The sequence below is a fragment of the Onychomys torridus genome, chromosome 2, assembly GCF_903995425.1.
Source record: "Onychomys torridus chromosome 2, mOncTor1.1, whole genome shotgun sequence".
Taxonomy (NCBI): domain Eukaryota; kingdom Metazoa; phylum Chordata; class Mammalia; order Rodentia; family Cricetidae; genus Onychomys; species Onychomys torridus.
Window position 1 is genome coordinate 139,562,629 of NC_050444.1, and position 14,069 is coordinate 139,576,697.

General features: G+C 46.4%; 1 protein-coding gene across 4 annotated transcripts in view; it reads left to right on the forward strand.

The window, feature by feature from the left end:
- The window catches only part of Oscp1 (organic solute carrier partner 1), a 37,410-nt gene that overhangs the window by 10,621 nt on the left and 12,720 nt on the right, over positions 1 to 14,069 (forward strand). For all 4 annotated transcript variants that reach the window (XM_036177237.1, XM_036177238.1, XM_036177235.1 and 1 more), the window contains 3 exons: positions 7,281 to 7,435; positions 11,880 to 12,047; positions 12,986 to 13,066. In XM_036177237.1, the coding sequence (XP_036033130.1) occupies positions 7,281 to 7,435; positions 11,880 to 12,047; positions 12,986 to 13,066 (404 nt within the window). The remainder of the gene's footprint in view (positions 1 to 7,280; positions 7,436 to 11,879; positions 12,048 to 12,985; positions 13,067 to 14,069) is intronic.

Below are 14,069 nucleotides of genomic sequence, written 5' to 3' on the forward strand. Positions count from 1 at the left end.
AAAAGACAGGGCTGGAGGGCTGGGGATTTAGCTCAGTGGTAGAGCGCTTGCCTAGCAAGCACAAGGCCCTGAGTTCGAACCTCAGCTCAAAAAAAAAAAAAAAAAAAAAAAAAAAAGGACAGGGCTGGCTGGAGAGATGGCTCAGCAGTTAAGAGCACTGGCTGTTCTTCCAGAGGACCTGAGTTCAATTCCCAGCAACCACATGGTGGCTCACAACCATCTGTAATGAGATCTGGTGCCCTCTTCTGGCCTGCAAGCATGCATGTAGGCAGAACACTGTATACATAATTAATAAGTAAATAAATCTTTAAAAAAATTTAAAAAGACAGGGAAATCTAAGTACCTGGTAACAAAGCCAGACTCCACGTCTGACCGAATCCACTGCTCAGATGTGGATCCAGTGCAGCGTGTATCTCTAGAACGGATTCCTCCCTCTGTGGTGCTGTTGGGTTCACCTTGGTGTCAGGGCTAAGTGCCACACAAAGCAAACCGGAAGCGTGTCTGTCTCCACACTGTCACAAAGAATGACTAGTGACAGGATCCCTGGATGCCAGGGCCCAGCCATGAAACTTCCATTTCTTCTCTGGGGGCTCATGTGTGGCCTGCTGAGGCCACAGGGACAGACGCTGTCCTCAGTTCTCAGCGGTGGACATTGCTTAGGTCTGAGGCAGGTGTTGCTCACCTGTTTCACGTCCCTGGGGAAAAGCTTCATTTTTTCCTTTTGCTTTGCCAAAGTCAGTAGCGATTGCCTTGGGGTTTTGTTGCTTTTGGAACCAATTTACTTGAGGCTAAGCTACTTTCCTGGATCCTGAGTGAGCTCAAAAACCCTAGAGAATTGAACCTGACCCTTGTCAGCTTTCACCCAATCACAGCTGACCAGGAATGGTTTAACGGGACCTTCCTGAAAACTCTTCCCTTCTTCTTTTCTGAGGACCCTGTGGCCTCTTGTTTGTATCTGTCCCTTGCAGATTCTGCACTTTAAATAAAGGCCATGGTGAGGAAAAAAGTCAGAAAACCCAGTTTATTGCAGGTCCTTGCTTGTTTCTGTCTGAAGCATTCCTGTATCCCTGAGCATCCCTGAGGAGGGAGTGTTAGCTGCCTTTGCCCTGCTGGAGTCCTCAGATGTGAGGGCACCTGTGCTGGGTCTAATTCTTCCTGTCTGAGGAGCAGAATGTGGTCTACGCAAGACCCAAAGGTGAAGCATGAGTCCGACGGTTCTCGAAGGAGTCAGCTGCGTGTGTCAGTGTCTTAGCCACTGCTGTGTTGCTGTGGTAAAACACAATGGCCAACGCAACTTACAGAGGAAAGTGTTTCACTGGGGTACGGCTTCAGAGGCTCGGAGGCCTTGATGGCAGATGAAGGGACAGCTGAGAGCTCACAAAGAGGGAGAAGCCTGAGAATGGGGTGGGCCTCTGGAACCTCAAAGCCTGCACTGACTTACACTGCTCCTCCAGCAAAGCCACACCCCTTGAGCCTTCCCAGACAGTTTCAGCTTGGGACCAGGTGTTTAAACCTGTGAGCCTATGGGAGCCATTCTCCTTTAAACCACCAGTCAGCGTGGGAGGAAAAGATGTCCCCTCCCCCTTCTCTCTGAAGCAATTCCATTTGAGACTCAGGTATAAGCTGAGTGTAGTTGCGTTTGCCTCTAATCCCAGCACTCTAAAGGTAGAAGCAAGGAGGATCAGAAGTTCAAGGCCATCCTTAGGTAGAAGACTTGTTTCCAGACAGCCTGGACCATATGAGACTCTACCTTGAAAAAAAAAAAAAGGATTTAAGCACATAAAGCCCTCAGCTTCCCTTTCCTCTATAATAGTAATAATAATAATAGTAATAATAATAATAGTAATAATAATAATAATGAAATATCCCTACTCCTGGGTGATGGTGCACATCTTTAATCCCAGCACTCAGGAGGCAGAGGCAGGTGAATCTCTGAATTCTAGGCCAGCCTGGTCTACAGAGTGAGTTCTAGGCCAGCCTGGGCTACAGAGTGAGTTCTAGGCCAGCCAGATCTGCACAGAGAAACCCACAAACACACAACTCCCCGCTCTTCGTTGCCTCAGTTCTTTAAAAGTATACAGCCATAGCCGACCACCCAGCACTTCTTTTGCATCAGCAAAAGAAAGTGGAATTTAGCCAGGCAGTGGTGGCACATGCCTTTAATCCCAGCACTCTGTGAGTTTGAGGCTGGCTGAGTTCCAGGACAGTCAAGGCTACACAGAAAAACTGTCTCAAAAAAAAAACAAAAAAGAAAAGAAAGTGGAGTTTGTATCTTTCAGAAATAAGCACTCATATTAAAAATTCATTTTAGAGGCTGGTGAGATGGCTCAGCAGTTAAGAATATGTATTGCCCTCACAGAGGACCTGTGTTTCCAGCATCCACACCACGTGACTCACTGCCTTCTGTAACTCTAGCTACAGGGATCTGACATCCTCTTTTGACCTCTACGGGAACCTGCATTCACCCATACACAGATACAACACATAGAATTAAAATGAAAAGACATGGGCTGAAAAGATGGCTCAGCAGTTAAGAGCACACATATATGTACTATCTCCCTGAAGACCAGAGTTCAGTCTCCAGCAACTCCATCAGGCACATCACAACTTCCTGTAACTGATCTCTGGCGGGACCCAACTCCTCTGGCCTCTGTTGGGTACCTGTACTCTCTTGAACATGCCTATGCCACATGCTTACCCACAAACATACACATAATTAAAAATAAAAATACAGCTTTAAAAAATAAATAAAATCTTTTTTTTTCCCCCGAGACAGGGTTTCTCTGTGTAGCTTTGGAGCCTGTCCTGGAACTCACTCTATAGACCAGGCTGGCCTCGAACTCAGAAATCCGCCTGGCTCTGCCTCCCGAGTGCTGGGATTAAAGGCGTGAGCCACCACCACCACCTGGCGTGAATATATACTCTTGATATTCATATACATTCCTCTTTATACTAAAAATAACTTGTTTAAGAATAATCTGGAAGGCTAGAGGAATGGGTCATTGATTAGAGCGTGCACTGCTGTCACAGAGGACCCAAGATCAGTTCCCAGAACCATGTCAAGTAGATTCTAGCTCCCGGAAATCAGACCCCTCTGGCCTCTGACGCCTCCAGCCTCTGAGGGCACCTGCACATGCAGACACAGACACATAATTTCATTTTTTAGGGGTTTTTTGGGGTTGTTGTCGTCAGTTTGGTTTGGTTTGGTTTTTTTAGTGTTTTGGAGATAAGGTTCATCTGTGCAACCCTGGCTGTCTTTGAACTCTCTCTGTAGACCAAACTGGCCTCTAACTCAGAGATCCACCTGCCTCTGCCTCCTGAGTGTGAGTGCTGGGATTAAAGGCCCATTACCATTACCACCACCTGGCTTTTAAATTTTTTCAAGACTCATCCAGGCCAGCAAATGGCCCAGCAGGTAAAGGCACCCGCCCAGCAAACCCTGACAACCAGGATTCAGTCCCTAGAGTCTTTACACATATACATGCAAAAAGAGAGCTGATGGGCTGAAGAAATGGCTCAGAGGTTAAGAGCACTGACTGCTCTTCCAGAGGTCCTGAGTTCAATTCCCAGCACCCACATGGTGGTTCACAGCCATCTAGAATGGGGTCTGGCGCCCTCTTCTCTATACATAATAAATAAATAAATCTTAAAAAAAAAAAAAAAACAGCCGGGGGTGGCGCACACCTTCAATCCCAGCACTCAGGAGGCAGAAGCAGGCGGATCTTTGTGAGTTCAAGGCCAGCCTGGTCTACCAAGCAAGATCCAGGAAAGGCACAAAGCTACACAGAGAAACCCTGTCTCAAAAAAACAAAAAAACAAACAAACAAAAAAAAACAAAAAGAGAGCTGAGTCGGTGAAGTTGTCCTCTGACCTCCACATATGCATCTTAACAAACATGTACTTCTCACCCACACGCACAACACACATGACATTATAAAAATACATTAAGAACAATCTATGCTTACTGGTACCAGCTGCTGTTCTCACACCAGAGCTTGCCCTCCAGGCACTAGTATTCACTAGTGTTCTCACACCAGGGCTTGCCTGTCCCTACACAGCTCAGTAGGTAGAGCATGAAACTCTCTCTTTTTTTTTTTTTTTTTTTTCAAATTTTTATTTATTATGTTTACAGAAGAGGGCGCCAGATCTCATTACAGATGGTTGTGAGCCACCATGTGGTTGCTGGGAATTGAACTCAGGACCTCTGGAAGAGCAGTCAGTGCTCTTAACCTCTGAGCCATCTCTCCAGCCCAGAGCATGAGACTCTTAATCTCAGGGTTGTGGGTTCAAGCCCCACGTTGGGCGCCAGATATTGGTGTAATTATTAAGGCCACTCAACGTAGTTAAAAAGGAGGTTTATTTTGTGGGGTAACTTACAAATGAAGGGATAGGTAGGTTGCAGGATCTGGCAAAGGTATAGTGCAGTCTGGCGATGTTCTCTGGAGAACTCTGCTCGGTCTACCTCCAGCCTCCAGGGTCCTGGAACCAAGAGAAGCTTCTCTGGATCCTGGGTCTTCAGCGTCCTCCTTCAGCCCCACCTTGTGGGCGTGGCTATTACCGAAGCCTCAATGGGGGTTGGAACTTCCAGGCCAAGGCTGGAATGGCTACCCACTACACTAGTATGCACTAGTGTTCTCACACCAGAGCTTGCCCTCCAGGCACTAGTGTTCACTAGTGTTATCACACCAGGGCTTACCCCTTCCTGCACTTACCTGAGCAGTGCAAAATATCCACATGAATAGAACTGAGGCTATGTTGGTTTTCACAAATCTTTAATTCTCAACAGGTTGGAGTTTTCACTGGCCCAACAGGATAGGATATATGCTGGTGCTGTGAAATCGATATTGTAGATCAAAGAGGGATCAGGGCAAGCCAACATGGAGCAGTCTGAAGGGCATGTTTTGTATACGCTCTAAAAACACCATCATCTCTAACCAGTGGGCAGCCGTGTCTATTTCCATAAAATATTTGTTTCAAAAAGTAAATCACCACTGTTTGCCTGACATTTGTGAAGTTTAATTTTAAGTGAAAATGGTTTAGATTGCTTAAAAGGAAAACAACACACTGATCATACACACATGTGCTGATAATGAAGTAAAAATACTTTTTATTATGTATACAGGGTTCTGCATGTATGCCTGCACACCAGAATTCATTACAGATGGTTGTGAGCCACCATGTGGCTGCTGGGAACTGAACTCAGGACCTCTGGAAGAGCAGTTGGTGCTCTTAACCTCTGAGCCATCTCTCCAGCCCTCTCTTTTTGTCTTTCTGAGACAGGGTCTCATCATGTAACCCTGATTGGCCTGAAAGTCACTTTGTAGACCAGGCTGGTCTCCACCTCACAGAGATCAACCTCTGCCTCTCATGTGCTGGGATTAAAGGCATTCAACACCATGTCCCGCCTGAATTTTTTTTTTTTTTAAGAATGTGTGTGCTAGGGGACTGGAGACATGGCTCAGTGGTTACTACAAGCACTGACTGCTCTCCCAAAGGACCTGGATTCAATTCCCATTGCCCACATGGTGGATCATAAGCATCTGTATCCAGGCCTAGAGGATATAACACCCTTCTCTGTGGGCAATGCACATACATGGTGCAGTCATACAGGCAGGCCAAACATCCATACACCTAAAAATAAATATTAAAAAAGAATGTCTGTTTCTCTTTTTAAGGATGTGTTCTAACTTATAATCTTTATATAACAGTCTTTTTATTTATTCTTTAATAGAAAAATTTTAGCTTTATTTATCTTATGTGTATGAGTGTTTTGCCTGCATAGATATGTGTACTAATAGCATGTGCATGCATGCCTGGTGCCCTCAGAGATCAGAAGAGCATTGGATTCCATAGAACTGGAGTTAATGACAGTTGTGAGCCACCATGTGGGTGCTGGGAACGGAACACAAGTCCTCTTGCAGGAGCAGCAGCTGCTCCTAACCGCTGAGCCATTACTCCAGTCCTACATTCTTTATTTTTTTAAATTTGTTTTATTTGTTTGTTTGTTTGTTTGTTTGAGACAGGGTTTCTCTGTGTAGTCCTAGCTACACTGGAACTCTGTAGACCAGGTTAACCTCAAACTCAGAGATCCATCTGCCTCTGCCTCCTGAGTGTTGGGATTAGAGGCGTAGCCAGAAGTTTCTGGGTCCCGCCTGGCTCTGCAGTCTGAACAAATTTCTCCCACCCGCAGACCCACAGCCGCTTACAAAATAATTATTCAGAGGCTTACATAGTAATTACAAACTGTTTGGTCTATGGCTCAGGCTTCTTGCTAGCTAGCTCTTTCATCTTAAATTAACCTATTTCTATTAATCTATGTTTTGCCACATGACTTCGTAGCATTACCTGTGTTCCATTACCTCTTGCACCCCTGGCAGCGCTCAATGTCTTTTCTGACTCTGCCTTCTTCTCGTCTCTTTTGGATTTCCTATCTGGCTCCATTCTGCCCTGCCATAGGCCAATGCAGCTTTATTTTATTTTATTTTTGGTTTTCTCAAGACAGGGTTTCTCTGTAGTTTTGGAGCCTGTCCTGGAAGTCACTCTGTAGGCCAGGCTGGCCTCAAACTCACAGATCTGCCTGCTTCTGCCATCCGAGTGCTGGGATTAAAGGTGTGCACCACCATGGCTCAGTAGCTTCATTTATTAACCAATGGGAGCAACACATATTCATATCATATAGAAAGATATCCCACAACACCACCACAGCCCAGGAAAGCAGTACTTTTTTTTTTTTTTTTTTTTTTTTTTTAAGAAAGATTTTCCAAAGGCTTGGAGAGATGGCTCAGTGGTTAAGAGCACTGCTCTTCTAGAGGACCCGGGTTCAATTCCCAGCACCCTCATGGCAGCTCATACCTGTCTGTCACTCCAGTTCCAGGGCTTCTGACACCCTCACCCTCATACAGACACAAAGCATGCAGGCAAAAAAAAAAAAAATAACAAAACAAAAAAAAACCTCCAATGAACATTAAATAAAAAAATTAAAATTAATTAACTTGAAAAAAAGAAAGAAAAGAAACATTTTCCTTATCAAGCATGTAATGGTGGAGAAAGTGATCTAATATTGTCATCTAATATTGTCATCATGGACATTTGCCCAGAAGGCTGTCATAAAGCATTCCTGAGCTCTGCTTCCTACTGGACCCCTGGGCTTCTCCCCAGGGGCTGCTCCCACCAAGCAGTCCATATCTCAGCTCTGTCTGTGCCTGTCCCCCACTCACAGACTGACAGCACTCCTACACAGTACCTTCCTTGCTCATCTGGATTCTCTCTTGTCTCTACAGTTCTAAATGACATCATCTCAACCATGTTCAATAGAAAGTTTATGGAGGAGCTGTTCAAACCCCAGGAGCTGTACTCTAAGAAGGCCCTGAGGACTGTGTATGACCGCCTGGCGCATGCCTCCATCATGCGACTGAACCAGGCCAGCATGGATAAGGTGAGCAGACAGCCGCTTAATCAGCTCAGCTCTGCTGCCCCTCTCCTACCCGTTGTGGGTGGTCCTAGGCGGGATCAAATAGGATTCCAAATGTCACGGTGTCTTGGAAGAGGCAAGTACGTGTGGGCATGAGCTGTAGTCAGTTGTCAGGCTGGGAGGGTCTCAGAGGGCGTCTGCAGCCACCCCTCTGTGGTGCTCCACAGCCCCAAGAGAGCCCTGCTGTTCATGTCCCTACCCATGGGCATGAGCACATGCCGCCCCAGTTCAAGCACTCAACCCCACGCTTTACCTCGGGCTGTACGCAGAGGTCACAGTGAAGCCCATCCATGTAAATAATAAATATACCCTAATAATTAGGTTTAAGCTGGGTGCTAGTGGTGCATGCCTTTAAGCTCAGCACTCAGGAGGCAGGTAGATCTCTGAACTCAAGGCCATCCTGGTCTACAGAGAGAATTCCAGGACAGGCTATACAAAGAAACCCTGTCTTGAAGAGAAAAAATTGTCAAAGTGTTCTAGAACATCCAGGGCTACACAGAGAAAGCCTGTCTTGAAAAAATAATAATAATAAAAATAATTTGTTTGTTTGTTTTTGTTTTTCAAGACAGTGTTTCTCTATGTATCTTTGGCTGTCCTGCAACTCACTCTGTAGACCAGGCTGGTCTTGAACTCAGGATCTGCCTGCCTCTGCCTCCTAAGTGCTGAGATTAAAGGTGTGTGCCACCACCATCCAGCTTAATAAATAATTTTTTTTTAATTGCCCTGACCAAAGTCAGAGAAACCATCACAGCCCAGAGGAACCCAGAAACTCCAGGCAGCCAAACATACTGTTGTGTTCTGGAGGGACCTATAGCACAGTGTGACATTAGGATTGGGCTCAGTCACAAGTGCTTGCCTCACAAACACAGAACAAACCAAATGCTGGGCATGGTGGCATGCACTTATAATCCCCGTACTGGGAGTAAAGACAGGAAGATATCTGTCTGAAAAGAGCTGGATGGCATTCCTAAGGACAATACTGAGGGTTAACATCATGCCTCCACAGGCACACGCTTACACATAAAAATCTAGGACACTGGGGACAAACTAAACTAATGAGATGGGCTCTTACATAGCCCAGGCTAGCCTCCAGCTCACTATGAAGCTAAGAATGATCTTGAACTTCTGATCCTCCTGACTCTACCTCCTAAATGATATTCTACACAAACACATCTGGTTATGTTGTGTTAGGAATCAAACTCAGGACTGCCTGCATGCTAGGTAACTTCTACCAACAGAGCCACATCCCCACACCCCAAGTTCTGCGACTGTAGACAATTATGAAGTTAGACATGAAGAACAGTAATTATTTTTCACCTTGCTCTCTTATATGAACTTTTTTTTCAAGTCCTGAAGACTAATACTGGGTGGTGGGTACACAGAATCAACATCTCTATTGCTGGTACTAGAAGCCTCAGTGAGACACACTAGCTTTAAATGAGCCTTTACCTCCCATTGTCTCCCTTTGGAAAAGTTACTTCATCCCTAAGTCTGTCTTCTCACTAACAAGGGGGTGTTATTGTTTGTTTGTTTGTTTGTTTGTTTGCTCTTTTGAGGGGCCTCCACCCAGGTCCCAAATAAATCCCACACACAGAGGTTTATTCTTTCTTATAAATGCATAGCCTTAGCTTGGCTTGTTGCTAGCCAACTTTTCTTAACTTTAAATTATCCCGTCTACCTTTTGCCTCTGGGCTTTTCCCATTCTCTTACTTCTGTAAATCTTACTCTTACTCTGTGGCTGGCTGTGTAGCTGGGTGGCTAGCCTCTGGTGTCCTCCTCTACATCTCTGGCTACTTCCTTTTTCCTTCCAGATTTCTCCTTCTATTAATTCTTTCTGCCTTCTATCCCTTCTCCTGCCTCACCTTTGGCCATTCAGTTCTTTATTAGACCATCAGGTATTTTAGACAGGCACAGTAACACAGCTTCACAGAGTTAAACAAATGCAACATAAACAAAAGTAATACACCTTAAAATAATATTCTATGCCGGGCGGTGGTGGCACACACCTATAATCCTAGCACTCAGGAGGCAGAGGCAGGTGGATCTCTGTGAGTTCAAGGCCAGCCTGGTCTACAAAGCAAGTTCGAGGCCAGCCTCCAAAGCTACAGAGAAACCCTGTCTCAAAAATAATAATAATAATAATAATAATAATAATAATGATAATATTCTACTATACTATGCTGTGGAGAAAATGAATGAATGTGTACTTTCTATTTCTATTTAACCCAAACAAAAACTACCTGCTGCATTTAAAAATGGAGCTAAGAAGCAGGTGTTGTGATACACACTTATAATCCCAGCACTTTGGAGATAGAGGCAGGGGTATCAGAAGTTCAGTGTCAGCCCCTGCTTAATAGTGAGCTTGGTCCCCTGTCTCAAAATGTATTAATCAATTCATTAATTAAAAAATAAGAGTAGAGGCTAGAGAGGTGGCTCAAACATATAGCTTAAGAGCATATACCACCCTTGCAGAGGACCCAAGTTCAGTTCCCATGTCAGGTGGCTCACAGTCACCTGTAATTCCATCTCCAGGGGAAAACAGTGCCTCTGGCCAGCAATCATGTGTACACCCCTATATACAGACACATGCATATAACTTAAATTTTTTGTAACTTTAAAAAATTTAAAATTAACACCAAAACGACACAGAGAAACCCTGTCTTGAAAAATGGAAAAAAAAAAATTAAAATGGGGATAGGGTTGGGGATTTAGCTTAGTTAATAAAATGTTTGCCTAGTGTCTTTTTTTTTTGTCTTTTTTTTTGAGCTGAGGATCGAACCCAGCTAGGTAAGCGCTTTACCACTGAGCTAAATCCCCAACCCATGCCTAGTGTCTTAATCAATGTTTATTGCCATGAAGAGGCATCATGACCATGGCAGCTCTTACAAGGAAAACATTTAATTGGGACTGGCTTACAGTTTCAGAGGTTTAGTCCATTATCATCACGGTGGGAAGCATGGCCGCAGGCAGGCACTGTGCTGGAGAGGTAGCTGAGAGTTCTACATCTGGCTCCTCAGGCAGCAGGAAGAGAGAGCAACACTGGGCCTGGCTTGAGCTTCTGAAACCTCAAAGCCCACTGGGCGTGACACACTTCCTCCAACAAGGCCTCACCTTCTCCATCAGGGCCTCACCTCCTCCATCAGGGCCTCACCTCCTCCATCAGGGCCTCACCTCCTCCATCAGGGCCATACCTCCTCCATCAGGGCCACACCTCCTCCATCAGGGCCACACCTCCTCCATCAGGGCCATACCTCCTCCATCAGGGCCTCACCTCCTCCAACAGGGCCTCACCTCCTCCATCAGGGCCACACCTCCTCCATCAGGGCCTCACCTCCTCCATCAGGGCCAAACCTCCTCCATCAGGGCCATACCTCCTCCATCAGGGCCTCACCTCCTCCATCAGGGCCATACCTCCTCCATCAGGGCCACACCTCCTCCATCAGGGCCTCACCTCCTCCATCAGGGCCTCGCCTCCTCCATCAGGGCCTCGCCTCCTCCATCAGGGCCTCGCCTCCTCCATCAGGGCCTCACCTCCTCCATCAGGGCCTCACCTCCTCCATCAGGGCCACACCTCCTGTGAAGCAGCACCACTCCTAATGACCAAGCATTTAAATATATGAGCCTATAGGCTCCATTCCTATTCAAACCACCACACCTAGTGTATACAAAGCCTGGGCTCCATTCCTGTTCAAACCACCACACCTAGTGTATACAAAGCCTGGGCTCCATTCCTGTTCAAACCATCACACCTAGTGTATACAAAGCCTGGGCTCCATTCCCAGCACTACAAAAGAGAAAGGAAAAAAAAAAAAAAAAGAACCATACTCATACAGAAAGCAAGCTACAGGGCCTGGAAAGATGGCCCAGTGGTTAGGGTTAGGGTAGCACTGGCTGCTGTTCCAGAGGACCCAGGTTCAATTCCCAGCACCTACAAGGTAATTCACAATTGTTTGTAACTTCAATTCCAGAGGATCTAGCAGCCTCTTCTGGCCTCTGTATGCACCAGGTGCTTATATGGTGCACAGACACACACCCAGGCAAACATGCATACACATAAAGAAATATAAAAAAGAAATTGAACAAAGAAGTACTTGAATCAGGATTCCAGATCCTCCCAAGTCCAGGCCTAGTGCAGAACTCACAGCAGCCAATACAGTTTCGCGTGTGTCCATCAGGAAGACACAGAGGATGACAAGAAACCATGGTTTACCCAGAGACTTTCTGGCTACTGCTGTTGTCTTAGCTTAGTTCCTAACATCTCATATTCTCAGAAGTGCTCTGACTTGGGTAGTGACCCATAGGGTCACCTGAGCTGTGTAGCAAGCCTGTGGCCTGCTTTTCCTCTCCTGCTTTGCTCGGGTTCTGAACTGGTTTTGTGATCTCATCTGTTCTGTGTGTGGGTTGACAGCTCTATGACCTGATGACCATGGCTTTCAAATACCAAGTGCTGCTGTGCCCACGCCCCAAGGATGTGCTGCTGGTCACCTTCAACCATCTAGACTCCATCAAGGGATTCATCCTGGACTCCCCGACCATCCTGCAGCAGGTGGATGAGACCTTCCGACGGCTGATGGAAGTAAGCATGTCACCAGTCTGTCACCTCACCGCCACAACCCTTGTTCTCAGCCAACTGTAAGAACCAGCAGGTTCTGTGACAACAGCGACAGGGGCAAAGCTTGCCGCTCTCCTAGAACATTCTGAAATCCCACAGCTGCCTATTTGGTAACTACAATGGGCAATTATCATTTCATGCTCTCTATTGTGGCCTTTGTAGAGGGAAAATAACAACAAAGAACTTCCCCTCTTGTCTGAAAGGGTGTTGGAAGTGCATGTCTGCTAAATTGTGGGGAAAGGCTTTTGGTATGGCTGTTGTCCAAGTCTTAGATGGTCTTTTAATTTAAAAAAAAAAAAACAAACAAACCTGAGCCAGATATTGGGGTGAAAGCTGAAAGATCAGAGAAGCAGAGCAAGCCACAGCCAATCTCACCTCACCAACTCCTCAGCCGATCCTGTTTCCACGAATCCTCAGACTGAAAGCCTCTGAGTCCTCACCCGAAAGGGTCTCAGCTGAACTGCTTTAGTTCCTGCCTCCTCACACCTTCTATACCTTTCTCCGCCCTGCCTTCACTTCCTGGGATTAAAGGTGTGTACCACCACTGCCTGGCTGTTTCCAATGTGGCCTTGAACTCACAGAGATCCAGACAGATCTCTGCCTCCCAATTGATAGGATTAAGGGTGTGTGCCACCCTGTCTGGCCTAGTGGCTATCTAGGCCACTAGATATCTATCTAGTGGCTGGTTCTGTCCTCTGATCCTCAGGCAAGCTTTATTAGGGGACACAATATATCGCCACACATGGCAGGATCTGTTCTACTTGAGAGGGTGGGTGTTGACACTCCTGCTGCCATAGTCCCTGCTTATCTGGGTCCCACCCCTGAGCACCCCCACACCCTGCCTGTCCCTACAACTCAGTCCACGATGGAAAGTGCAAAGCTTCCCCCGCTTGCCTCGGCAGATATATGGGAGTCTCTCTGCTGGGGAGTTTCAGCTGATCCGGCAGACACTGCTCATCTTCTTCCAAGACCTGCACATCCGAGTAAGTACCTGGAACCCCTGTGGGTGGCTGCTCCCTTGGCCACAAGCCAGTCATCCAGAAAGACCAGGAGCAGGAATTTTGCCCGCCTAAGTGATGCCCATTACACTTTGAATTTGTGACTATAAGCATTCTTGTGATAGATTTCAGCCATTTTTTCCCCACCTCCATTGAGCTTCTTTGAAATGTGGGTTTATCCTCTGCTTCTGCAGAAGAACTGTGCTGTCCAGGTACCAGTCTGGCCTCAAAGCTTTTCTCAAGCTTCCCATCTTTAGTGTCCCTGCTTCAGACACTGTTGCATGGCTGCCCCCCTGCTCCCCTTCCCTGGGTCTCCCTCTCCCTCCACCTATCTCCAAGCCTCCCTCCCCCTGCCGTCCATCCACTTGCTGAAATCCATCGTGATCAGGCCTACTGGATCTATAATTTCACATCTGCAACTAAACTACTGCCCGAAAGCCAAGTGTGCCTGACTCTGGCTTCTGGTGAGGACGCTTCCTCAACACCACTCACTTGGCTCAGAACCAAGGTCACTTTGATTTTCCATCTTTGGTCTGTCCTGTTGCTTCTGAAGTGCAGAGGGCTTGCCCTTCTATGGCTCTGCCCTTCTCTCTAGGCTGCTGACACTTGGCTTGGGTTCACATACTTTTTTTTTTTACAGTTTCTGGGACCATGATCAAGTCTCCGTGTATGCTAAGCAAGTTCCCTGCCACTGAGCTGAATCTTTAGCCCACATTCATTTCTTGCTGGCTGTTGTCTCCTAAATATCCCCTCTCATTGTGCCATGCCTACTCCAAACAGTTCTATACCCTAACTTTCAAAAACACACTTCTAAACTTGGGATGGGGGGCGTGACTCTGCCAGATGGGGCTTGTTCCTTCCTAAAGTTGAGCCAACTGAGGTGGAAAGATGGCATGCTATAGCAAAACGCTGGTGTTAGACAGTATCCTGCACACTGAGCCCTTGACCCTGAGCCAATCACTGCTCTTTAGAATCCTAGCTTCTTTAC